Source organism: Eulemur rufifrons, chromosome 3, assembly GCF_041146395.1.
Source record: "Eulemur rufifrons isolate Redbay chromosome 3, OSU_ERuf_1, whole genome shotgun sequence".
In the NCBI taxonomy this organism is placed as follows: Eukaryota; Metazoa; Chordata; class Mammalia; order Primates; family Lemuridae; genus Eulemur; species Eulemur rufifrons.
Window position 1 is genome coordinate 2,671,855 of NC_090985.1, and position 27,186 is coordinate 2,699,040.

Sequence of the window (27,186 nt, forward strand, 5' to 3'; positions counted from 1 at the left end):
AACCAACTTGAAGTAAGTTTACTTAAAGCTCAGTAGTAGTTTTCAGTGCGCTGTGGTACAAAGAAAGCCAATTTAATACTACATTGCTGAACTCAAAATTATTCCATCTATCAAAGCCCATTTCAAAGTATCATCACTTTCAAGAGACCTACTCTGTTTCAAATTTTGCTAATCCCAATTTCTCATGAAATTTCACTAGAAAACCATGTTTGTGCGCTAAACTCAACTGTATTTTACCTCCTAAGTGTTTTACACAATTAAGCTCTGTCATCGTAAGTCACCTCTCGCAGCAGGAATCATGTTCACACACTATTGGCACATGCAGCCCATTAAATCTTTATTGAATTGAATTACGAAATGCTGATGAAATGTAAAAAGAACCCAAGTGTAAAATAAGAAAAGGTTTTAAAAAGTAAACAGTGATACTTATTAAGAATGTTTTCGATATGTCAAAGTACATATGTTCTAACAATGTTGGCATTTATTCCTACATGTAAAAATAAAAGGAAGAACTATAGTAATCATAGCTATAATTAAAACTATAATTTGTACTGTCTAATAAAAAAGAGATTTTTTTTAAATGAGGGTTACTGCCAAAGATAAAAAAACAATGAAGAGAAAAAAATGAAAGATTAACAGATTAGAAGAAATACAAAGAGACAATTCAATAATAAGCAAAAACTCACAGCACTTCTGATGTACAATCAAGCTCATTAAAGAGAAATTTCATAGGCAAAAAATGATACTAGAACTATACTTTTAGAAAAGTTGATTTTAAAAGAAGGGCATTTTCTTGGGATTATTTCCCCAGATAAGATGATTTTGAGATGATTATTTTCCTACAAAATTTCCACTTTAGCCATATGCAATTCTATCCATTTATAGAAGAATTTCTTGTTATAACAATCTGTGTAGAAAAAACTAAGTTTTAAAAAAAGACTAAGGAAACTCATTTTGCTAAATAAAAAAGACCTGAAATCAACTTGTGCCGCTTCTTAGAGAATTAAAGTAACAGTCAGCAAAGTCTGAAGTCTTCTCGGAAGATCTCTAAACATCCAGACAGGAAAGCAGAAGGCTTCAGGAACACAGAAGTTCTTTTCATTTCTCTTTCCTACTGAAGGGCTTGATTTAGAAAGAAAAAGGAAAACACAAGTCAACAGCTGACTATCTTGCTAGACCTTGGACACCGGCGATTGGCTATCACTATAAAAGGGCCCCTCAAAAGCAACGAGGAAACAAGCCTCGGAGGGATATTTCAGATCAAATCTAAACCCAGCTTCTCTGTAAGGCAGTGGGTGTGGTGGGCAGTTGGTCTCGGAGAACTGCATCAAGGAAGCTGGCCAGTGACAGTGGCACAGAGGCAGCACCCTACCCAGCCCCTGGTCACACACTGCCACGCAGACGGAAATGAATGCGGTTTCACGGGGCAGTGGCGCCTGGATGTGGGATTTGCACCTGCACAAGGCAAGGCAAAGAGACCCTCTGCTCCAGAGAGAGAAGGCAAATAGCCCCAAGGTTAAAATATGCACCTCTTCCTGGCAAGTGGCTGAGCCCAGCCTGCCGGCCAGGTGAGGAGCGGCCAGGTGAGGAGCGCCAGAAAGAAGATGAAAGGGGCGAATGATACTATCCTAGGGCGGCTGGTCACATGCAGCGTCCAGGTGGTTATTTCCTAATAGAAATGAGAAAATGGATACAGAGGGCTGACTCAACAGGGGTGACTCAACAGTTTGCTGGGAATTTCAGTCTGATAAACGCCAACAGCTGATTCTGGCTTCACGTGTCGTGCTGAAAATTTGTCTTCTCAGAAAACAAAGGACAAATGCCACTTGAAATGAATAATGTAGAAGAGATGGCAATTTGGGGGAGGAAATATGTGTTCCCATTATTTTGGGAGGAAATACGTGTTCCAATTATCTTGAGAGAAAGGACAAGCATAGACCTACATGGACCTAGACTCTAGGAAGGATCATTTCAAACACAGAGGGAAAGGAAAAAAACAAAAAACAACAGGTTCTAGGATAACAGACCCTAAAATCAAATTCCTTCTGGGAGTAAGAAGAGAGTCTGAAAAAGTCAATCATGAATGATCTCAATGAGACAAAGGAAGAGAGACCCTTCCCCCAACTCCTACTTGAGGACGACATCTCGGTAGACGGAAGGATCAGCTCGGGGTGATCAGCAGCAAGCCCAGGATGTTCAAAATCAGAATGAGCTGAGCCCACCAAAATGAAAGAGCTTAAGACAAGGCCAAGCGCCTTTTCCAGTACAGGTTGAGTATCCTTTATCTGAAATGCCTGGGACCAAGTGTTTGGATTTTTTCAGATTATGGAATATTTGAATCATACCAGTTGAGCATCACAAATCTAAAAATCCAAAATCTGAAAAAATTTTGGATTTTGGAGAATTTCAGATTTGGGATGCTCAAACTGTACTTTCAAGATAAGGAGACATGCCTACAACTTGGAGAAACTAGTGTAATGTTAATAGAGGACTGCAAGAAAACAGGGGTTCTCCATACCGGTGTCACCTCCATTCTCTTCAGTGAAGAGAACGGCGAACAGACTACAGCAAGTAGAACAAGTGTGAGAGAGAGAACACTGAAGTTCAAGATAGCTGGGAAGTCAATGAGTAAGTACCTAGCCTTCTTAAATGAGTTAATTTCTCCAGGATCAGAATTATATCTCACGATGCTCAATAAATTTGTTCTTTTGAGAAATTAGTCTGGTACTACAGGTAAAAGGTAAAATAATGACTTAACTTTTTGAGAATGAAAACAGTGGATTCCATAAACTGCAGACTAGTAAACCATGTACTAATTTCCTAAAGAATTTTAAAGAAAAACTATAGACATTTGTACATTTTTATACATATATAGGTAAATCTTTGGAGAAAACATGGACTTTCTAACACAAAATCATATTAACTTAAGCTTATGTTTTTTTTCTAATATCACTGGTAAGCTGATAATCAGGGAAGGCTATAGACATAAAGGACCTTAACTTAAAACATTTGATTCACTGCATGCTGAGTTTTATTTTTTGTCAGATAAGGACACACACACACACAAAAAAAAAAAAAAAAGGAAAAGAAATCAATGTGCTAAGATGGTGATGTTGTGGCTTCTTTTTCTTGCCATTAAAATTTTTTTCCTTTACTATTGTTGTAATGCTCATTATACCATGTAACTTTAAAAAATTAAGACTCAGTTTACTCGTATGTAAATATAGTTTGTGAGACCCCATAATTTCTACAGTCTAGTCAATCACCAAAATTTGGATCCTGCTTTTTGAGGGACAGAGTGGAAAGATATAACTTATTTTTTTAAAAAGAAATGGGGTTGATCCTGGCTTCCTACATGAGTTGATGATAGGATGTGACGGGTAAACTGCATGAAAAGAATGCTGTGTCTTATGTGTAAGGTGTCAGTGTGCCTGTGTTCTGTACCAGCTGGATGACACCTGAGGTACTGTGTTCAATGTGGTTGCTTTATTTAAGAAGGATGCTAACTAAATGAAGCATATCCAAAGGACAGCAATTGGAATGGTGAAAGAATACAAAAATCTTACCATGAAAAACAGCTGAAGCATCTGGAGACTCTTCACCTAGATATAAAACTAGAAAACTAATGCTCTCCTCAAATACATGTAGAAATGATACTGCATGGAAGAAAGATGAAAGAGGTACAAATAATTGGAAACTAACAGGAGACAGACTTTTTGCCCAATATAGGAAAGACACCATCTAATCAGGGCACTGGCTGTGAACTGCCCATCAACAGAAGTATTCAAAGAAGACAGGGTAAGAGAGACTGGAGAAGACCTCTTAGGTCTTCTTGGAGGATTTGAAGGAATCAAGATTCCCTGATTTTAACTGTACCTCTGCCGTTATTAAGAAAGTTCTTGATAAAAATGAGTAACATCTGGGAATGGTCTAGATTGGTGTTTCCAAACCAACCTATGGATTCTATGAGATGTTAATAGGCATGCTGCATTCAAGTAAGTTGAGAAACACTATGTAACACATGCCATATCTGAAGATTCAATCCATACCACACACTGGCTTTAAGTGGTCTCGCAGTTAGCAGGTCTACGTTTTGTTTAACCCAGCTGTGGACGGACGCTCAGTTTGTCTCATAGAAACCTCACTGTGATGCAAGGAAGATTTCCCTCCCACTAAATTTCTTTTTTGGGGGGGGAAAAAAAAGCTAGATTTCTGCTTTCAGGAATTAATCAGCGAAAGACCCTTACTAAAAGGCATGTAATTAAACACATATTGGCTCAGAGGACCTCAGGGCTGGAGGAAACCTAGTGATTCGCTCCACTTTCTCAGCCAGTGCTCAATCCGCCTTTACGCTCTCTTTACTACTAAACAGCTCCGTGATCTCAAGAGAATAAGAGAACTACTGTGTGCCAGGCACTGTTCTAGGCACTGAATTTGTGTTCTCATTTTAATTTTCACAATTTATATGATTATCCTCTTTTTTATAGGTGAAGAAAGTAAGTCTCAGTGAAGTAACATCATTCAAATGTCAAAAGAGCTGCAAGTGCCAGAGCTCCACGTCTCCTGAGATCATAAACGCTGCTTCTCCCAAAAGAGAACAATCAGGAAGAGGATTTCATATGATGGTTAGCAGTGAATAACGCCCCAAATAATTTTCTTCTTCAGAAAGAACCCAGAATTCACAGAAGCCCTTTTGTGCTGTAAGTACAAGAATGCTGCATTATTCTTTGATCATTTTCAGAACAACTCTGGTTACCCGGACTGATACACTTATTCGCATGAAAAAAAATGCTGAACAGGTTTGGGGATGGTAACATATATGGTAATTTCTAACCTCATTTACCAGAACTTCCATTACAGAAAAGATTCTATTTGCTGCAAAAGAAAAGATGTTTAGTTTTTACCCTCTCAAGATTTTAATCCTTAAGGCCCTAGCTTCCAAAAATCTTAGTTCCTTAGTGAATCAGATGATGATACAGCTTCTGCAAAATAAGAGTTTAAGTTTTTGGATCTAGGAGACTTCACTGCTATTCAGGGCATTCCTCACTGTCTTTACCTTTCACTCCTTACCGAGAACATCACCCGTAGCCATGATGTCACATGTGTACATAGCTGCCATCAGACGCTGAGGTTTCACCTGCAGTGCATAGCGACACGCTTCTTTCATGGTGGCAATGAGCTGTCCCGAGAAAGGTCCGTAGCAGTCAGTGAGTGGAGATTCCCCTTTCTGGGCTGTCCTCTTCTCTAGGGGCTCTGGGCAGTCATCCTGCTGCTCTTGGTTTTCATCTCTACCAGAACAGGTTTTAACTTCTCCCTGTCCCCCTTTCACCAGATCACTTTGTTCTTGATTCTGTTTATCACTTGTTTCTTGTTCCTCAAATTTACTTAGGTCCCATTTTTCCAGAACAAAACAGACACCCATGAGAGGCTCCTCACACATGGGGCCAGAGAGGGTTGCTAGCTGGAAGCCACTCACAATGCTGTTGCCCAAATCTCGGTACCTACTGGCTTCTTTCGAAGCTTTGCCAGCTGGGCCTGGCCATACTGAGTTCTGAAAATCTTCACTTTTATTGACTAGTATGTTGGGCCCACATTTTCTTGGGCCAAATGACCAGATTTGGTCAACAGTGTTCCTCCATTTTCTCCCTGTTAGGTGTTGCTCTAGTTTGCCTTTGAATTCCAAAATTTTCTCTCGAGTCTTCTGATTAATCATCTGAGTATCTTTACCCTCATTCAAAGAGGATGTCAATTGTTCCATAGAACGAATCAAATCACTATTTTCTTCCAGGATCTGAGTGACTTCTTCTGGAAGGGGCATGGCTCGAACACTAAGCATGGCAAGTTTATTGGGAGTTGTTATGGTGATTAGCCCATCAGAGTCAACTTGGATTCCTTCAGGGATTTTGCTTTGATCTTCCTTTGTTTGGTGTATCACTGCAACTTTTTGTTGTTTGCCTATTTCTTCATTGACCATGTCAACTTTCGGGGGTTTTGTGATTGTTTCTCTGAATGGAATAATGGGTTCAGATACACTGATATGAATCTTTGCAAACCTACAGATAAATTCAAGAGAAACAAAAGTTTATAATCAAAATAGCATCAAAGGTCCCATGTAGAAATACTATACAATGGAGATTCTGCAAAAACACAGAAACAAAAGAATTATATTATGAAAGATCTATAATTTACGTTATATCACAATTCAAAAAATACTTTCAGATTGAGGACTAACTCTAATGGGAACATACCTCCAGGGAGATCTTTGCATGTACTGGAATTTCACTTTGTTCATTTTCAAGAAAAATAAACCACTAAATAAACTATGTATTTAGATAGGAATGTTTTACATGGAAAATAATAGGATTTGATATATGAATTCTTTAAAATAATATCTGCCAATCTAAGAGTGTGGAGAAGAAAAGCCCAATGATTACAAGCCTAAATAGACACAGAATCACAGAACTTCAGGATAACTAGTCAGATCCTCCTGAAGTACTCGGCTTTGATAATGGGGCTCAGGGCAAGGTTAGTTTAGCACCACCCAGGAGTTTGGGTACAGCAGCATTTTACAAAAGAACCTTCTGCAGTAATAAAAATGTTCTCTGTCTTCACTGTGATTACTGAACACTTGAAATGTGACAAGTACAACAGACAAAATGAATTTTTAATTTTATTTAAATAGCCACACATAACTACTGAGCATTTTAAATGTGGTTAGTGTGACTGAAGAACTGAATTTTTAATTTCATTTGATTTTAACTAATTTGAGTTTAAACAGCTGCATGTGGGTAGTGCCTACTGTACTGGACACTATAGGTGTCCCAGTCTGTCACCAAATTCAGAAAGCCCCTTCTCCCACATGCTAGTAAGTTTAGTTTCCTACTGGCCTTTCTTCCAGGTAAGTCACAAGCTCCCAGAGCTTCAGATCCCATACTCTCAGTCACTGTGCTTACTGAAAACCTGAACTGAACAGCATGCTCAAGGAATAATTCACCACGATACTAAGCAGTTTTTATCACAAGTTACATAAAAATTAATTTGTACTAGGAGCTCTGTTTAAATAAAACATCACATTTAAAATGTCAAATAATCTCTGTAACCACCTTTAAAAATGATACGTTAGCATTCAATAAAATTCGAGACCCATTTTTGATTTTTTAAAAAAGAAAAGCACTTATAAATCTTAGAAATAGGAAAATACTTTAAAAATTATCATTACTTAGAGAAAATACTCTCATATACTAAGAACATTGACGAAAATCAACTGCAAACCTACTGAAACTGTGAGAATATATCTATGACGCTGTCCTCTTATTCTTGTATTATAAAATCAAAAGAGCTATGAGCCACTTTAGTCCTTCAAATTTCTGAGCTCCCAAGAAATCTCCTATAGTAATCACTTCTGTGATTAATTAAAACCACACCACGCTGTGGAAGGAAGTATATGTATGGCTGCCACACCTACAAAGCACCTCAGGACACCAAAAGTTTTCTATATTCTAGCAATGCAGAACTTGTATCAAAAAGCAGCACAGTGGCCGCAGACTGTATCGCAGCAATTTCCTGTGGCTTCCTGCCCTATCTGATTATTGCTACCCTGAGATCTAGATGCTGAAAACTCTGATGGCTTCTCTGGCCTGGGGACTACAGTCTCCTTCTGTCTCCTTCCTGTACATAAACCATTCCTACAAATGTGCGTGGAAGTTGAAAATGAAGATTATATAATACTAAAAGGCAGGCTCTGTCCTATGAGAATTTTTAAAATTCTATAAATATTTTATACATGTTCTTAATGTTAAGTATAATTGTGAAATTTAAGTCATATAGAATAGTGCACAAAACAAAAATCTGATCTATGCTCACTTATCTCAAGGTGAACACCCGTGTAAACTACCACCCAAGTCGGGAAACAGAAGGTCCCACTGTGCCTTCTCCTAATCCCATGAAGGTAACCACTCTCCTCACTTTTATCGTACTACCCTTTTTGTTTTTATCACCTAAACGTGTAACCCCTATATTCCACACTTCAGTTTGGACTGCTTTTTGAACTTTATATAAATAGAATCAAACAATTTTTTTTTGCAAGCGGCTTCTTTTGCTCAATTATGTTGTAAAATTCATCCATGTTTTACACAGCTGTAGTTTTTGTTCATTGAGATTATTCTACAGAATTCATTGTCTGAATATACTATAATTTATCCATCTTAATGTTTATTTCCAACTTTTGCTTATTAAAATTCTGTTGCTATGAGTATTCCTGATACACATGTGCCCAGCTTTGTGTCATGTACACACAGAGCAGAAATGGGAGCAGATATGCCAAGCCCTAGGAAGTGCCTATCATCATCCCTTAGTGGATAATACTAAAACATATTCCAAAGTAAGTGTGGGAAAGAGGGCACTTTCAAATATTTAGTGCTGGTTATGATATAAATTGGAACAGCCTTTCTTGAGGAAAATATGGATCATAAGCCTTACATATACGTAGACATTTGAGCCAGCAATAATGCTCCCAGAGGGTTATCATAACCAACTAATCAGAGCTGAGCATACAGACATCTACAGATATTCGAATAGGCATAGAACAGAGTGGATTTATAAACCCAAATGTAATGGTGGTCCTTTCTGTATGGTGACTGATTGATTCTTTTATTCTTCTGTATTTTCATAATTGCTGCAATAAACATACGTTATCTTTGGAACAAAGAGGAAAAACTAGTTACAAAAAGTGATTCAAGATGCCGATTTCATGACACTTACATATACCTTCATGGAGGAAGGTTTACACGGTAGAGACCACAGCAATAAGAAGTCTGCCCTAATCACGGCCTACGTTTACAAAACAAGATTTTGTTTTGTTGCCCTGATATGCTGTGTGTGTCTGTGTATATGCTTGAAGTAAAATACATAGACATGAAAATATTTTATGACTCAAGCTAAAAGTGCAAGATAATTCAAGTGTAGGCAGCGAATGCCAATTTTGAGTTATTAAAAATTGAACCTATGATCCAATAACAGTTCCTGAGTTGAAGGCATTTCATTTTTCTCCAAAAATGAGCCATAGTCTAAGTTAAACTAGTTTAGGAAACACTGCACATCCCATCAATTCTGGAGTTAGCATTTCTCAGTCTCTATCATTTGCACCCAACCTTTCTTTTAAGTCGTCCAAGCATCGCTGAAGGTGGACCTCCCCTGCGGTGACTAAAACGTGCTCTCCTGTTTCCTGAATTAAAATCTGGACACAAGGATCGGCTTGGTTTAACAGCTTCATTCCTTTTACGAGTTGAGGCATTTCACCTAGGTTAACAAAATGAAATACTGATTAAATACAATATATCAGGACTAACACAATCTAGAGACAATGGCTATGGCCATTGAAGGGAAAATTACATTGAAATAGAATCTTAAAATAACGATTTATTTTTCTTCCAGATAATGCAGTGATGTCAAGAAAACTACCTTCTAGTAATTTATTTGTACAGATGGTGAACACAAGACGCTCAGAAGCTGATCATCAAGACTCCCAAAGCTAATCTATATAACTTCTTTAAATACTCAGTACATATAAACTACCATTACTGTGAACTCACCTAAATCTTTTTACAAATATACATATTATATACCTAGAAATGTAACAGAACACTTCTTCAAACAGCATTTGTAAAATCAACAAATAAGCAAAAGAAGCTTTTAATATGATATTCAAGAAACTGCACCAGAGCCTCATATTAAAACTATTCGCAAAACTGCTTGAACAGCACTGTGGGTTTTAGAATACCCTGCTATGACACTTCACCAGCGAGCTACATCTGCGTTGCATTTTGTGTGTGCTTTTGGGACACGGTGGCTTTTCCCCTACGGTTCCTGGAAGCTGAGGGCAGAGCTGGGGACTGTGATCTGCATCTCGGGTTTAGCTGCCTTCCCACCTGTTCCTCACACTCTGCAGCCCGGGCTCACCCAGGGCAGGCCAGAGGAAGTCTCTCACTGCTGCCTGAGAGACCTTGGCTTTAAAGGCATTTTTATGCAATCTTGTTTCAATTCTACATTTGAAAAGACTTCACATGCCAAACAAACAAAACCACAGAAACTTTCTGCAATGCAGTGATTTTTCAACATGTGTTATAAAAGTTGATTAATTGGGGGCGGGAAGAGAAGAGAGCTTTTGTACCTATTTATTTCTGAAATAAAGATCTTTTAATAATGATACTTCATAGCACTAACAACGTGCCAGACAAGCACTTTGCATATATGAACTCGTTAACTATTTGGCAGGTATAGTCATTTTATAGACGGGAAACAGGTGTAGAGAAGCTAAGACACTTGTGCTCGAGGTCACAGAGTAACTAAGTGGCAGAGCCTGGTTTGGCAGCTGGGCAGCCGGCCATGGCCCCACACACCCTGGGTGGCCATGAGCACCCCGTGGGTGAGGTGGTCCTAGCCACACGTGGGAGACATGGTATCCCGGGGGAAGACAGGGAGTGGGATCTCACTGTATCCAGGGTTGACAGAGGCACCTTCATTTGTTCTTTTTCAGCACAACTATAGTTTTCTTTTGCCTAATTAAGTGGATTTACAGATACTATCTAGTGTTAACTAAACCTTCACAGAATTTGAAACCTGGCTTAAAAGGACTCCTGCACAGAGGCCACTGATAATACTAATAGCACAAGCACAAGGGAACAATAAAAAAAGAAATGGCAAAGCTTTTTGTCAGTTCTCCACCAGCCAAATTATAAAGTAAAAACCATGGCTATCACCAAGATGAGATCCTAACAAACACTTAAAATATATGTGTGTATATACATACACTTAAATGTGTCTCTTCAAGGTAACAGTTAACAATAAAGAAAATTTTTTTTCAGAAGAAATTTGAATCATAGAGACATTTTGAAATCAGATGTTTGAAAATGCTACCACCGATTGTCATTTTATTGCCAAAATCAACACAAACATTTCATGTATAAATGTATAAAACCTCTTAAAATTTGGAAGGTGATCTTCCTGATTTAAAAAATATTCTAAATATACAGTCAATAAAGATATAAAAATCAACACCTTCTAATTGGAATAAGAAAAACTGACATCAGGAAAAATAGATATTCACTATCTGCATTTCATCAAAACCATTGTATAATTTGGTAAATGGGATTCTACAATGACACCGTGATTTAGTAAAGGCAGCCCAATGATTCATTTCTTCCATTTAGTCTAGGTAACTTTGTGAGGTGCCCTTTCCAGTGGTAACAGCCATTAAAATCAAGTGTTACAATACAGGAACCTAGAAGCAGACTTTTGAACAGCCGTATCACACAGTGTTCCAGGAAGATGTTTAGAAACAATGAAGCATTACTGTGGCAGCCAGCCTCCAGGATGAGCCCAACAATCCCTGCCTCCTGACAGTCACACTCCCATGCAGTCCCCTCCCACAGTGAGTCAGGGCTGGCCTGTGTGACCAGTAGAACACTGGGAAGTGATGATGTGTGACTCCCAAGGCTAGATCACAAAAGGCATTATAGTAATAGCTTCTGCCTTAGTGTTCTGGACTGCCGGCTGAAGCCGATCACACGCTATGCTGCAGGACACTCCGGCACCATGCAGAGGGGCCCCTGTAGAAAGGACCTCAGGTCCCCAGCCAGCACCAAATTGTGAGCCCATACGAGTGAAGCACCTTGGAAGTACAGTTAAACCTTCAGATGGCTACAGCCCAAGGTGACATATGACTATAATTGCATGAAAGACCCCAAGCTGAACCCTTCCAAAGTCCTGCCCAAAGAAACCGTGAAAAGTGGTAATTTTTTTTATTAGAGATGAGGTCTTGCTGTGTTGTCCAGGCTGGTCTCAAACTTCTGGGTTCAAGTGATTCTCCGACCTTGGCCACCCAAGTAGCTGGGACAACAGGTGCATGCCACCATGTCCAGCTCAAAAAAAAAAAAAAAATTATTAGGCCAGGTGTGGTGGCTCATGCCTATAATCCTAGCACTTTGGGAAGCTGAGGCAGCGGATCACTTGAGGTTAAGAGTTCAAGACCAGCCTGAGCAAGAGTGAGACGCCCCCATCTCTAGAAAAAATAGACAAATTAGCTGGGCATAGCTATGCACACCTGTAGTCCCAGCTTCTTGGGAGGCTATAGCAGGAGGATCACTTTAGCAAAGGGGTTTGAGGTTGCAGTGGGCTACCATGATGCCACTGCACTCTAGCCATGGCCACAGAGCAAGACTCTGTCCCTGCCCCCCCTCCAAAAAAAATTGTTCTTTCACTAAATTTTGTAGTAATGTGTTGCACAGTATTAGATAACTAATACAATTATAAACCACTATCATAAATAAATGATATATATACCTGTATATACATACTGTATCTCCATCAACTATACATACAATTATTTCATTTTAATCTCAATTTTTAAAACATTCCTATTTTTGTGTTTCATCATGTAGATCTGTGGTCCCCAAACGCTGGGCCATGAACCGTTACCAGTCTGTGGCCTGTTAGGAACCGGATCTCACAGCAGCAGCAGGCAAGTGAGCCAGCAAAGCTTCACCTGCATTTACAGCTGCCCCCCGTCACTCGCCATCTCTCTCCCCCCCCACCCCGGGTCCGTGGAAACATTGTCTTCCATGAGGCTGGTCCCTGGTGCCAAAAAGGTTGGGGACTGCTGAAAAATATCAGCATAAATATTTACTTATCATACAAACACAGATATAGAAAGTCTTTTTTTTTTTTTTTTTTAACTGATACAGACAAAGGATGAAAGAAGTCTGGAAACCAGTGACACTGATCTCAGATACATAGGATTTCTTGAATTCCTAAATGTGAGGATCCAGAATTGTCTCTGAGGCAGAGGTCTGAATCCTGACTCCACCACTTACTAACTGTATGGCCTTGGGCAAGTTAATTAACTTCTCTAAGGAGAAGATGAGGATAAAAATAGCATCCTAATGCATAGGACTGTTGAGACGATCAAGGTAAAACCTTAATATAGCATGTGGCATACAGTAAGGATCAATTATAATGATGAAAATAATCATGGCTTTGGAACATTTGTAGTTCTCTGTGTTGCGTTTTGAGGAGACCTGTGGGCATGGAGCAGAGGGTGGCCACCATGACATTTTGACTCTTGCTTGGGAAATCCAGAGAAAGGAAAGTGGAAGAAGAAATGCTCAGGATTTGCTTCTTCCTGCAAGAAGAGTAACAGGTTATCTTCTAGATTAGGCAACCCAGTTGTCGTAATGAAAATGGAGCAAGGGCCTGTGTACTCAAGAGCAACAGCGGGTGTATCCAGAGCCTCTCGGGGCAGCACTCCTGGGGCGTCTTGGTGTAGGAGGGTGAGATATCCCAACAGTCCTCTGTCATGTAATTCATGGAGAAAGGGGCTATTACCCCAAAGCAAGAACGAGCATGAGACACCAGGGCAAAGGGTGAACAGACAATAAATACCCTCTCAGGGCTCACAGGAACAAGGATAGCACTAGGGAAGCTTCCCCAGAAATCCTGAATGTAAAGTAAGATGTTGACACTGTAAAAACACCAAGACAGAACAAAGAGTATAAAGTTCAGACAGTGAAATATACAAATGGGGTCCCTTCAGTAATCCAACTAAGAAATGCAAGGTAAATCCAGAAAAAAACAATATACTTAATTGAAAAACAAATTTAACACTCCTTCCGAATTTATAAAGAAAACTACGTGCCCCTTCTAACCACTTTTTTACAAAGCTCAGAAAAATTTAATGAAAACACATATGAGTAAATGCACTTTGGCCTTCAGATGGATAATCCTAAATAATTCTATTTATTAGACTACCTCATTTACACAAAGTAAAGGAAATCAATCTGTGAGTCTGCTATGGGGCAGGAAATAGGGCAGGTACAAGGGTCCTTCATCTCATGTAGCCAAAGCTGGACAGAAGCTGGTTCTGCTGCCACTTTAGGGTTGGGCTTTTGCTTGGCTTGGATAACAGGGGGCACAGAGTAGCACACAGCCATTGAATAGCCTTTTACAAATTATAAATTTCTATTAAAATATTATGGCTTAAGTTATCAATTATTCATTATTTCCTATTTTTAAAATTTAGAGGCAAGTGCAACAGAGAAAAACTATTTAAGAAATAAGATACAAAGAAAGAAATACTAGAAACATCTAAGAGTAAGCCACGGTTGCCAGAATCAAATGTCACAACTTAAATAAAACTCAGCTTTCTTATATTGTACGTGTTTCTTAGGGTTGGACGCAGGGGACAGAGCCACCCCAGCAAGTAGAACAAAAGAACAGAACCATGAAGGGCCAAGATCTGGACAAGATCAAAAAGAGGAAGCAGGCTTTATACAAAATGGAATAAATCCATACAGCAAGCAAGGCACCGTGTCAGTGCACACTGACAGCCCACAAAGAATCCTGTCTCTGAGGCCCAGGCAGGTGGCTGTTTGCTAGGACTGAGCCCAAAGGTTCCAGGGACAGTCTTCCCAGTGTGTGCTGTGGGGGTCCCAGGATCCTCACTGGCCAAGGACATGTCTTAGAAATCGAGGGAGGGATGAGTTTTCAGAAGGCCCCAGCTCTGGGGCGAGGAAGGAGATGTAGGTACAGGAGCAATGAGGTCATTACATCCCTCAACAGAAAACTATTGCTCTACACCTTTGTTCTTTGGTTCCCTTAGCGCATGGTCTGGAGATTCTTCTCTGATTACCACTAGGCACTGGAACAGCAGCGTCACAGAGATAAGGGGTCAGTTACAGCAATGGGAAGCGAAATACAAGAGTTAAAAAGGACCGACCGGGCACAGTTTAAACCAAAGACTGCAGATTCGGTATTACATGGTCAGTCATATGTGGGTGTCATGTAGCCAGCAGGAAAGGGGCGGAAGTGGTTTCCAAACAGACAGGAAATGTTCAGTGTCCAGATAACCTAGCAAACCCAGAGGGAAGAGGCAGGAGGCAGACGATGGATTTTGAGTCAAGGAGCTTGGGATGAGAGTCTAATTAAGAGGAAGTCACTTAAAACGTCAGCTTTGCTGAGATACAACGTGGGGGATGCAGAGATGACCCTGTCTCTGCCATCAGGAAGACTCGGTCTCCCTGCACAGCAAGGGCACCTAACCATGCCAAGTTTCTAAGACAGAGATTAGATGCCCTATGAAGAGTTGCTTCTATATACCTCAACAAAAATTCGCTGTATACTGCTGAAACGTATCACAAGGAATCGGGTATTAAATACATGCATGCATTTTAGAAATATAATGAACATCATATGCTTTTAAAACCAAGACCATCTTACTTACTCGGGTGTTTCGGTTCAACAGCAACTCTCACGATAGGAGTGGCTTCAAAGTTGAGAGGTACAAACGGTGGGCAGGATGGTAGGCTGCACAGCGTTGCAGATTTCAGCACAAAGTCTTGAAGGCCTCCTATTCCTGCAGGGAGGAAAAGATACATAGGGTCAATAAAGGATAATAAATTCTGAATTTACAGTAGGAAAATAACAGCATTAAACCCAGTATATGTGTCACGGAGCCAAACATTTCCAAAATGTTGCAAGGAATAGGTAGACCTACACTGAGTTTTTTGTACACCTAGATACTATTTGCTGTCAAAAATACAGAAATTCTGCTTTCTGTTTTCCAGATGCACGAATCCTTTTACATCAGACTGGGCCAACGCATACCTACCTCAACCAGAGCAATTATCATTTCCAGATACCTTTGTCTGAAAACACTGATTATTTCTAATTACAACACTTAGTTTTTTAAAAATATGTCAATTTGATGAAGACGAGTTTCTAATGAAATAATCTCTTTTGCCAAATCCACTTGTATATGGGTAAAGGAAATTTAGAAACGTAAAATGTGATGCTGCTATGCAGCATGTGACGCTAAGCCTCAGTCCATACTACCCCAGTTTTAGGAGAGAATCCTAGTCGCCCCCATCCCCTCAAGCACACACTCTTCACGTTCCTGGATGATGGCTCCATGAGATGCTAAAGGTTGCATATCTGTGTTTGAGCAGATGAGAACACAGAAATGTCCTAGAAGGACAAAGGAAGGGGCATACTGCAGCTCAAACCCAGAGTGTGAACAGAAGTTTTAGAACAAATTAAGAAGCACATACAAGGGCCATTTTTGTGCTTTTGGGTTCAGGTAAGGATTGAGAAGGATACGGAAGGAGAGGTTACCTGCTTTAGGGAAAGGTGACATGAGAGGAAGGGGCAGGGGTATTTAATCAGCATCTACTGCTGCATCTTGGGCTCAGAAACAGCTAAGGAAAGGAATGCTGCCTTCAGCTGACAAACCAACATAAAGGTACAGGGCGATGGGACACCACACAATCACAGCCCCGGCCTGGCGGAGGGAAACTGAAGCAGAGGCCTCCAGCACACAGACCTGGAGGGCGGGGGTGGGTCAGAGGTTTCTTGTCTGACTACACAGTGTGGAAACCCCCCTCTAACACTCCGCCTGAATGCACCCAGCATTTACCACCTCCCCACGTTAATGGATAGCTCAACTGTAAAAAAGTCTTCCTTGCTTTATGCTAAAACCTGTCTTCCAACCATTTCCACACCACTGTTCTTAGTTCAGTTTTCCAAAGGCTCACAGAAAATGTGCTTCTTCCACTTTCACCAACCCTTTGGATTTCAAAGGCATCTGTCAGATCCTTTTAACCCTGTTCTGCCTCACATTAAATGCCATTAGCTCCTTTAACTGTTGGGCTCAGGGCATGATTTCCAGACCTTTTGTGTGCATCGTGGGACCCTCTTTAGACTAAAGACCAGGGTGTTAAATTCCCCCGGGTCTCCAGCATACTTCTTTGGTCAAAAGTCTCAATTTCTCATTACCATGCCTCTTGGCCCAGCAAACACAGGTCTGTACCTGGCTACAGCCTCTTGTTTACATCTCTCACTGGTACCATGATGTGAAAGATCTGGGTCTGCCCAAGTTTCCACCAGGTCTGCTAGAAATAACAACAGCGTCTGTGAGGCCGGGGGTTTATGAAAACCTCATAGCAAATATTCCCTTTCAAATCTCATCCATCCTGCTTGTGACCTCCGGGCAGCAAGCATTTCCTTCCTGCACACACAGCACCGGGTTTCAGGGAGAAGACAGATGCTGGTCTCTCCTCTGCATCGCCAGGGTGCAGGATGCGGCAGTCAGTACACTCTGAACACTGTCTCTGGGAACTTACGGTTTACATTTTGCTGTTCCAATTACCAAATCTATTCTTGCTATTTAGATGTGCCCGTATTTGTTAACATGATTACAATTTCCCCAGAAATGAAAAGAAAAAAGTCAATACCATAATATTCCTAGTCAAAATTAAGAATTTATGAAAAAGGCAGTGCTCCAAAGATAGTAAAAACTTCATTACCTGTACGATATGTCAACATTTTTATTTATTTTTAAACATAATTTTAAAACCTAGGAACCATTAAGTTTATCTGGGTGAGTCACAATAAATTGACTTAAAAATCACTTTGCGAATTTCTTAATATGCTATCAGATACTTATTAAGTGTACAACTTGATACTTATAGAAGACATACTTCGAAACAGATTTTTTGTTTTAAAGATAATGCCAGCAAGCACAATCCTGAAATAGGGACAGCATAGCCATAATCACACCATTCCAATATTGTCACTGTTTTCACTTTATGTATTTCCCTTTTTTCTTCTTTATTGGCACACATAATTTACACTATTATAATGTTCATATAGCTTTGTATCCTTTATTCTAAATCATATGAGTTTCACTTAGTTGCTTTAGCCAAAATTATAACAACTAAGGAGAAATAATTCCTTCACACAAAGAACATTTGCTAAAGCATTTTCAACTGGAATTGGCGGAAGAGGGGCGTGTTCCCTCCAAGGAATAACTTATGAATTTCTGGGACAGGAGGAATGATAGTTCAGGGAGGAAAAAAATCCAAAATTAGTGAGACATTGATTTGTTTTTAGTCACTACATTTATTTTCGAATTTCAAGGATTAAAGAGGTTACAAGGTGTTTTAGATGTTTATTCCAAAAAATGCGTACGGTTTAAAAGAAACAAAAAGAGAGAAAACTGGTTGAGGAATATGGAACTAAAGCGATTTACTAGACACAAAGAATTCTAGCTTGTTTTTATATAAACACTAGTAACTTTTGGCTGATTGAAGATAAATGATCCAAGTCCTTTCTGGTCCTGATTCTTCTCCATACAACAAGTCAAATTAGATAGAGTAGCAGGTGAGCTCTGCCTCACAGACGGGGCTGACGACAACAGCCAGGTAAAGGAAGAGTTCTCCAGCTGGGGACACAGGCCCTTGCTAGGCTGAGTATGCCATTCCCTTCAAATTCCTCTTGATCAACGATCAGTACTTTGTAAACACTGTCAGGCTGAAATTTTTTCCAGGGTGTCCCTAATGTTTCCCTTTAAAAAGAATTCCAGGATTTTATTGAGAATTTTTGCATCTATATTCATAAGAGAAATTGGTCTGTAGTTCTCTATTTTTGTTGCATCCTTTCCTGGTTTTGGTATCAGGATTATGTTGGCTTGGTAAAAAGTGCTGGGGAGAATCCCATCCTTCTCGATACGGGAGAATAGTTTATGTAGGATGGGCACCAGTTCTTCTTTGTAGGTACGGTAGAATTCAGGTATGAACCCATCTGGTTCAGAGCTTTTCTTTTTGGGAAGGTTTTTTATTGCTGTTTTGATTTTAGATCTAGATATCGGTCTATTCAGGAATTCTATTTCTTCCTGGTTGAGCCTGGGAAGACTGTGTTTCTAAGAATTTGTCCATTTCCTCCAGGTTTTCTAATTTGTGTGCATAAAGATTTTTGTAGAATTCATAGATGATATCATGTGTCTCTGTGGCATCAGTCGTGATTTCTCCTTTCATGTTCCTGATGGAGGTTATAAGAGTTTTTTCTTTTCTGCTCTTGGTTAGTCTAGCCAGAGGCGTGTCAATTTTGTTTATTTTTTCAAAGAACCAACTTTTTGTTTTATTAATCTCCCTTATGGTTTGTTGTCCTTTTCATTTAGTTCTGATTTAATCTTAATAATTTCTCTCCTTTTGCTGGGTTTGGGGTCGGTCTGTTCTTCCTTCTCCAGCTCTTTGAATCTATTCATTAGATTGTCTATTTGTAAGTTTTCTGTATTTTTGGTACAGGCATTTACGGAAATAAATTTTCCTCTCAGGACTGCAAGGAGACCATCTTTTATGACATAAGACTGCAGATGCTGTGCGGGGCTTGAGAGATGAATTGGCCTTCTGCTGGAAACTTTTTTCCTGTTCTTAACAATTCCCTGTTGCACAAGTTGAATCAATCTAGGACGAGGTTACACTGGCAGGCAGGAAGATGGTAAAACCATTAGTGAATACTAACACTGCTTTCTGGGGACAAGTCTGCTAGCTGTCTAGACAGAGAACAACATTGCTATCTTCAGGAAAACTTGGATTTGTAAAGTGCTCTTTCCTTACTGGTATAAAAACATTATTGGAATTAAAAAAAAAAAAACCTTGTGGGAAATATGTTAATACTCTAGTTAGAATATGGTCTCTTAATTGCAAAGTTTTATTTCAAACCAACTTTAACATTACCCAAGAACCAGCGACCTGTTCCCTCTACCCTGTTAAGGCAGCAATTAATGAATTCCTTTAAACCTTTGCAGTAAATGCAAGTTCTATGTCATGGACATCCACACAACCTCAGGCCTGTGAGAAAAATGAACACCACTTTGGAAGGTAGATGAGGATTTCTTTTTAAGTACAAGTTCTCCAGGTGGTAGAAACCTAGAGGGCACCTGGTCTGTAAGATGACCTTCTGCTCTAGGCCCTCTGTCTTTGGATACCAAAGACACCATATCCTCTGCCTCTAATTTTATGGCCTGGTTCTGTATCTTTCATTGAAACTCATATTCTGCTCTCTTTGACTCAACTACAAAGAGTATCAGGGAATCCTAGTACTTTATAACGCTTGTTATAAAGGTAGATAGGCAGGTAGGTAGGTACATAAACATAAAATGGGCCTTTTCCAAGTCTGCTTAGCTAGTATCTCCAAAGCGGACCAGTATTGCTCAGCTAAGGTTTTTAGAAGGTAGGTCAAGTCTGTCCAAGATGCTAAACAAGGCCATTGAATCAACTGCCCTTTAGGTTCTTGGTATTATGAAAGGCTCTAGGGAAAATTCTTGCAACAATAACATCACTATCATAAATTATTTTTTCTTCTCGTAGGAACAGATGGAACTAATAATAGTTCTTCAACAAGTTACTTCAAGATCTTGGGCCCTTTACTCAGAAGAAAGACTACAATAAATAAGGAGAAAAAGGAACACCTGGAGAATCAAACTTTTTTTTTCTGTGATGTGTAGGCATATTTTATTTGTCTATATTTGAGAATAGGTGAAAACTTGCTCTTCAGTGTCCTGAATGAGGGAGGAGAGCTATAACTGTGTCCCTGCAAGATCACTGTAACATACAGAACCAGGGCATAAAACTGGTCCCAAGAAATGATTCTAAGGGAGCCAGATAACAGAATGACCCAGTGCAGTTTGACTCATATCAACGGAAATACACAGGTGCGGGGGGGGGGGGGGGGGGGGGGCGTGTCTACAACTGAAACAGTGGAAGAAATTCCACCGTGGGCTTGGAAGCAGAGTAGATACCTCAGTGCTGCCTGCTATTGTAGCTCAAGGTAAATAAAAGTGTAGAAAAAAAAAAGCCTTCTGGTTGTCTCTTGGTGTGTTATACACTAGGACAGAAAGGATCTAGAGAGGCCAGCACAAGGGAAAGGAGGTAGCACATAATTAACTAAAATATTCAAAACTATGTTTTCTATTAGAACAGAAATAGATGTGCAGGACTGATAAGAATTAGTCATGTAATGGTGGGGAAGGGAATTCCAGGCCACAGACAAAGCCCTGGAGTGTTCTGGGAACCTAAAGTAGTCCGGAGCACCCGGGGCACTGAGTTCACGTGAGGGGCTGGTGCCAAGAAGTTTCGACTTTATCCTGAAGGCAGTGGACGTGGAGGCATGTAGAGAAATTAAACATGAGAAAGAGCTGTCAAGTCTCGGTGGTTTGTTGGGAGTTGGGGAAAAAGGACAAGAAAAAACAAGAATACAATCCAGATTTCTGGCTTGAATAACCGAACAGATCATTACTAGTTCAAAGCACTTCTCTGCTTTTCTTTTGGGTTTATAACTTTCCTATCATTTACATTAGTTCTGCACATAATAAACATTTTAACTTCATCACATTTTTTCTCCAGACTATAGCTTCCCTTTCTACTTTGCTTCTATATTTTCTCTATAGTACTTTTTTGAGCTTTTTCCATTTGGTGTCTAAGCTTCAAAGCCCAGAAAGTTGTGCTTTCAAAGAACTGATAAACAGTTATTCAACTCCCTATTAGTCTTTCCGTGATTTGAGTTTTAAGGGCAGGGGCACAAAGCAGGAACTTCATAAAGTTTCTTCAATGAATGAATGACCATGAGCACAATTTCTGTCCTCAGAGTTTAAAATCTCGTGAGGGACAAAGGCAGATAAATAGGCAATTGTGATAAAATGTAATGAATGTTATAATTGTTAAAGTACACATTTCATTTATGTGAAGAGAGAAACTGAAAGAGTACAGGCTTCCAGGAGCAACTGATACACAGGAGCACAGAGACACCCAAGCAGAGGGTATGGGGAAGGAGGGCCCAAGTGCAGAAAATGGCACCAGAGGCGGTCCTAGCGAGAAACAAGGTCATTAATGACAGCTGAGTGTGAGGCATAAAGCAGGAATGAACAGACATTTTCATTCCATTCATTTCCACTTCTCTGGGAGCTTGCAACTGCCATCGATTTGTTTCCTTAGTCAACATGCATTCTTGTTATATTCGATTTGCAATCTAAGTGACATGAATTTAATAAAGCTCTAACCTGATACAATAAACAGAAGTAGTGGTAATGGGAGTTACCATGGTCATAGGAGCAGTAATTTTATTAATAGATTCGTTATTCAAATTTAGAATTTCTTTTGGTATACGATATGAATTGTCTATTTAATTTTTTATTTATACTATTAACTAGTTAACGATAAGGAAAGAGGTAATAACTTCTTTATGAGGAACAAATTCATATTCAGAATCAGATCCATTTATGAGCTTTGTATCCTGTCCCACTAAGTTTATATTCTGTGTAGTAACCCATGATTTTAAGTGATGCTCCTCGAAGCCATGCTTCATTCCAATCAAATGATTTAAATAACGGAGGAAACATATGAAGTTCAGCAACTAAGAAGCAGAAAATGCTTAGTATAGTTGAAAACAATGCTGGAAATTTGTTTTAAGACCAAAGGAAAGAGATATGGCTTTACACAACCAGGAAATCATAACCAGATTCCCTCTACCTTTAAACTCTAAATATTTCCAACTAAAAACAGAAAACAGAGTCACTTCTGGATGAAATGGCAACACAGCCACAGGTACACAAAAGACACTGATTGACATGATCAAAGAAATAGAAAACTAAGGAAAACCTGAATGAGTAGGTGAAACCAGAGAAGGGCACCTCAACTGTGAGCTATTTCTGTTAGCTGGATCAGATTAAAGGAAAATATTAAGGGTCAGTTCGTAACTCCTTTCTTGAGAAAGCAGAACAACTTCAGGGGAAAATGAGCAGACAGTGCAGTAATGATGGTCTGTCAGACAGGAGGTCAATGGAAAAGAATGAAGATCCCAGAAACAGAGCAACGCACATGTGGGAACGTGAAAATGATGAAGGGACAACGGGCAGACAGGAGGCCTATTCTGTAAATAACACTGAAACAATTAGCTAACAAAATGGAAAAATAATACAACTGCATCTCTATCATATACCTCCTAGAAAAATATAATTTGATATGGATCAAAGACCTAAATGTGAAACATAAAAACTGAAAGTACAAATCATAAGATGATACCTAAGACTGAAGACTCATAAATGTCACTATATCATACAAAAAATTTTATAACAAAAGATACCATAAACAAAGATAAAAGCTATGGAATAGGAGAGGTTTTCAATGTCCAAAAGAGACAAACAATTTTAAGTATAGGTAAAGAATGAGTACAAGTCAATGAAAACACAGGCTACTCAGCAGGAACACAGGCAAAGAATATAAGCAGTTCCAAGAAAATGAAGCCCTAAGTAGTCAAAAAAGATACAAAAAAGAATCTTAATCTTATTGATAAGGTAAGTGAAAATTAAAATAAGATACTATTTCACATCAGTACAACCGAAGAACTTATGTTTTGGCAAGTATGTGCAGAAAATGTAGGTCTTGTGCACGGCAGAGGAGAACAAACATTGTTACAACTATATGAAAGAATAATTCTGCAACGTCTCTGCAAAGTATGCCCAGACTGTGCCACTCAACCAGTTTGATTTCTAGTTGTCCATCTCAGAGTGGTGTTGAAAGCAGGCACAACAGTGTACCAACAGCACACCACAAACAGTGGTACAGCTCCTTTCTAGGTGTTTGAGTAATTAATTGGCGGGGGGCATTTCTAGTTGAGGCCTACTACTGGCATTTGGTGGGCAGGGACTAGTCCCTTGTAATGTGTAGAAATGTTCCATACAAAGAATTACCTTTTTTGTACAGCTTTTGAATATTCTTCTGGACAAACTTATTAATAATAATCTGAACTTAAATCTCATTCCATTGTAATAACAAAGTATTTTTTGCAATATACACTAAATTTTAAGGAATGGAATTACTATGTAAATCAAAGGAAGAATGAACTTGTTCTGAAAATGAGCTGTTCATCATTTCACCAACAGCCACTCATAGCATCTGAGTCATCAATACCCTACATCTGTATCAAACTACATCTGTGACTATCACAGAAACACAGTGACTGCAAGATCTGACTTAATTATGCCTTCTCATATAGTCAGACGGGAACATTTACATACTAAAATGCACTTTATTTTATTGTAAATCACTTCCCTTTTATTTATCCTTTACATTAAAGTACTATACTGATGTTTTTGAAATTATGTAGGCAGGCGGATTATTTTATCTCTGAATTTCTGGATACTAAAAGTGATATTAAAATATTTGTTATAAAAAGAAGGCTTGGGTTTGATAGAGTTTAGAATTACTGACTTGGAGAAACTCATCCAGGTGCACAAGGAAAAATGTTCAAGAATATTCACTATAATATTGTAATAGCAAAAAATTGAGGCCGGGCATGGTGGCTCACACCTGCAATCCTAGCACTCTGGGAGGCTGAGGTGGGATCATGTGAGCTTATGAGTTCAAGACCAGCCTGAGCCAGAATGAGACCTCATTTCCAGTAAAAATGGAAAAATTAGCCAGGCGTCATGGCGTGGGCCTGTAGTCCCAGCTACTTGGGAGGCTGAGGCAGGAGGATTGCTTGAGCCCAGGAGTTTGAGGTTGCTGTGAGCTAGGCTGACGCCACGGTACTCTAGCCTGGGCGACAGAACGAGACTCTGTCTCAAAAAAAAGAAAAAGAAAAATTTGAATGCACCCTTAAATATCCATCAACAGAAGACTGGAAAAATAAATCACAATAAATTCACACAATGAACGCAACATATAAAAATCTGGAAAATACAAAACAGTATAATAAAAGCTCATTATACAAGGTCATGGACAATACGGTACTATTATGTACTATTATGCAAAGTTTAAAACTTAAAAAAATATATATTACTTATAAGTTTTAAATCATTGGAAGAGAAAATTACACAGCAACTTTTAAAAAGTGATAATTGTCAGGGAAGGTGGAGTTAGCAGTGATGGAACAAGGGAGGGCTATAAAGTGCTTAAATTAGATAGGAAACGCTTCATTGAATATAAAAAGAATTGATACAATTATAGAAAAACATTAAAATTAGTTAAATCTGGATGGTGGGTATATGAATGTTCATTATATTATTCACTGTTTCATCCTTTAAAATGTTAAATGCATATATAAATATATAAAGAAATATTTATATATGCATAGAAAAAAAGAGCTGGAGGATATATTCCTTTTTTTATTTTTTTTTCTGAGACAGAGTCTTGCTCTGTCATCCTAGCTAGAGTGCAGTGGCATCATCATAGCTCAGTGCGACCTCACACTCCTAGGCTCAAGGGATCCTTCTGCCTCAGCCTCCTGAGTAGCTGGGACTACTGGAACTACTGGCTAATTTTTCCATTTTTGTAGAGCTGGGGGTGATACGGAGGGGCTCTTGCTCTTGCTCAGGCTGGTCTGAAACTCCTGACCTCAAGCAATCCTCCCATATTGGCCTCCCAGAGTGCTAGGATTATAGGCGTGAGCTGCTGAGCCGGGGATGTGTTCCATGTTAATAGTGCCTATCTCTGGATAGCAGGGTTACAGATTCTTTTTCGTTTTTTTTTTTTTTTTTTTTTTTTTTTTTTAGAGATTGGGTCTCACTCTGTCACTCAGGATGGAGTTCAGTGGCACAGTCATAGCTCATTGCAGTCTCCAACTCCTGGGCTCAAGCGATCCTCCTGACTCAGCCTCCCGAGTAGCTGGGACTACATGTGAGTGACACCATGCCCAATATTTTCATTTTTTTAAGAGACGGGGTCTTGATATGTTGCTCATGCTGGTCTTGAACTCCTGGGCTCAAGCAATCCTCCCACCTCAGCCTCCCAAATTGCTGGGATTACAAGCGTGAGCCACTCGGACTGGTTCTATCATTTTCGTATTATTTTTTCTGTATTTAAACAATCGGTTTCAGTAAATACACTATTTTCATGATAAAAAAAAAAAAAAACTTGAAAAATAGCCAGAGGTTAAAAAAAAAAAAAAAAACCCAGAAAACAGTCTTTTTGTTGCTTCTGTGCCTTGAATGCTCACATTGTTAGAATTACCAGAGGGCAATACACCCAGGCTTATACTGTAAATGGATCACATCTGCATTATCAGTTTAGACCCTAGAAACTGAAACTGGCCTCACCTCTGGACTGCAGACTTGGATTTCATGGTGCCTACTGTTCACAGAGGGACTCTTAGATTCCTACCTGACAGGGAGCTGGAAGTTTCTTGAGGTTAATCAAGGTCCTGAGAGTGAGGAGTCTGACAGCCTTCAGTCTAAGAAGGCTGTGTTGAACTGCAGTGTCACCAACAGACCCTCATCGCCAGATCTGCTCACAGGCCACCTGGCCTGCGTCACCTGATGCCACCCTGTGTCCTTTGCCATTTGTAATGATCACTTCTCCACTGGTTAATAGTTTCCACAAGTCAATTCAGGAATTACAGAATTTAGAGGGTCCTGTAGAATTATTATAATCTAATTCATCGTGATTTGAGGGCAAGCTTAAAACAGTTGAAGAAATATTTGATATATTTTCTGGGATTTTTAGATTTATTTTACTAAGTATCTACTGACCACTTCCATTCACAGATCTGTGCTGAACACCATGAGGGAAACAGATGAAGACGACAGAGATCCCACATTTTATTTTCTCACATTTTTGATACTGTAAGTGTTCCTAAAGCATTTTTTAAACTCATTCACATTATTGATGATTATTTATTCCAATTCCTGAGCCTTGAATCTGGAGATATTTGAGACTATTTCCATGTGCCTGCATCTTGCTGTGGCACAGGTACTATGACACTGATAAAGCTCGCTTGATACTAGAACCTAGTGAAGAAATTTAATTCCTAAAAGGTAAAGGTAACAATGTTAGAATGTTAAGTAATTTTTAAGCAAATATAGGTCACTTCAATTCAAGCCAGTACCTTTTCACACTGTACCCATTGCTTCCCTGTGAGAAGCAGCAACTTTCAAAGTAGTTCTATTATGGACTAAATACAGAAACAACCTTCACATTTTCTTTGTCACTTGGATCAATGAAATAAAAGTTCAGGTTGAATTTTTGATATTAAAACCATTTTAAATATTAATGTGGTTTTATACTATAGTAGTTTGGGCTTTAATTTTATAATATTATAAAAACATAATTGGTTGATACTGGTATTGTAATCAAACCTTTTTATAAAGAACAAAGAAATCTGTACTGGAGGGTTGAATTAATAGAGATGCAGTTAAAAATAAATGAAAATATCTAAAGATAGGAGTCCCAAATTGATACAGTTATTCTCATTTGTTATCTTCTTGTAAAACAAGAGGCTCAATAAATTTCAAAACCAGGCAACAGTTTTTCATAACTAAATGAGAACATCCTAAATGCCTGGCAATAGAGGACTGGCTAACAA

The 27,186-nt window shown here is 39.1% G+C and overlaps 1 protein-coding gene across 3 annotated transcripts in view; it reads right to left on the bottom strand.

Moving 5' to 3' along the window:
- Window positions 1-27,186, bottom strand: part of EFL1 (elongation factor like GTPase 1) — a 125,206-nt gene that overhangs the window by 16,877 nt on the left and 81,143 nt on the right. For 2 of the 3 annotated variants that reach the window (XM_069465639.1, XM_069465638.1), the window contains 3 exons: window positions 15,275-15,406; window positions 9,150-9,297; window positions 5,071-6,053 (listed from right to left, as the gene is read on the bottom strand). In XM_069465639.1, the coding sequence (XP_069321740.1) occupies window positions 5,071-6,053; window positions 9,150-9,297; window positions 15,275-15,406 (1,263 nt within the window). Of the gene's footprint in view, window positions 1-5,056; window positions 6,054-9,149; window positions 9,298-15,274; window positions 15,407-27,186 lie in introns of all 3 variants that reach the window. The other variant, XR_011233156.1, reaches the window with a different exon arrangement.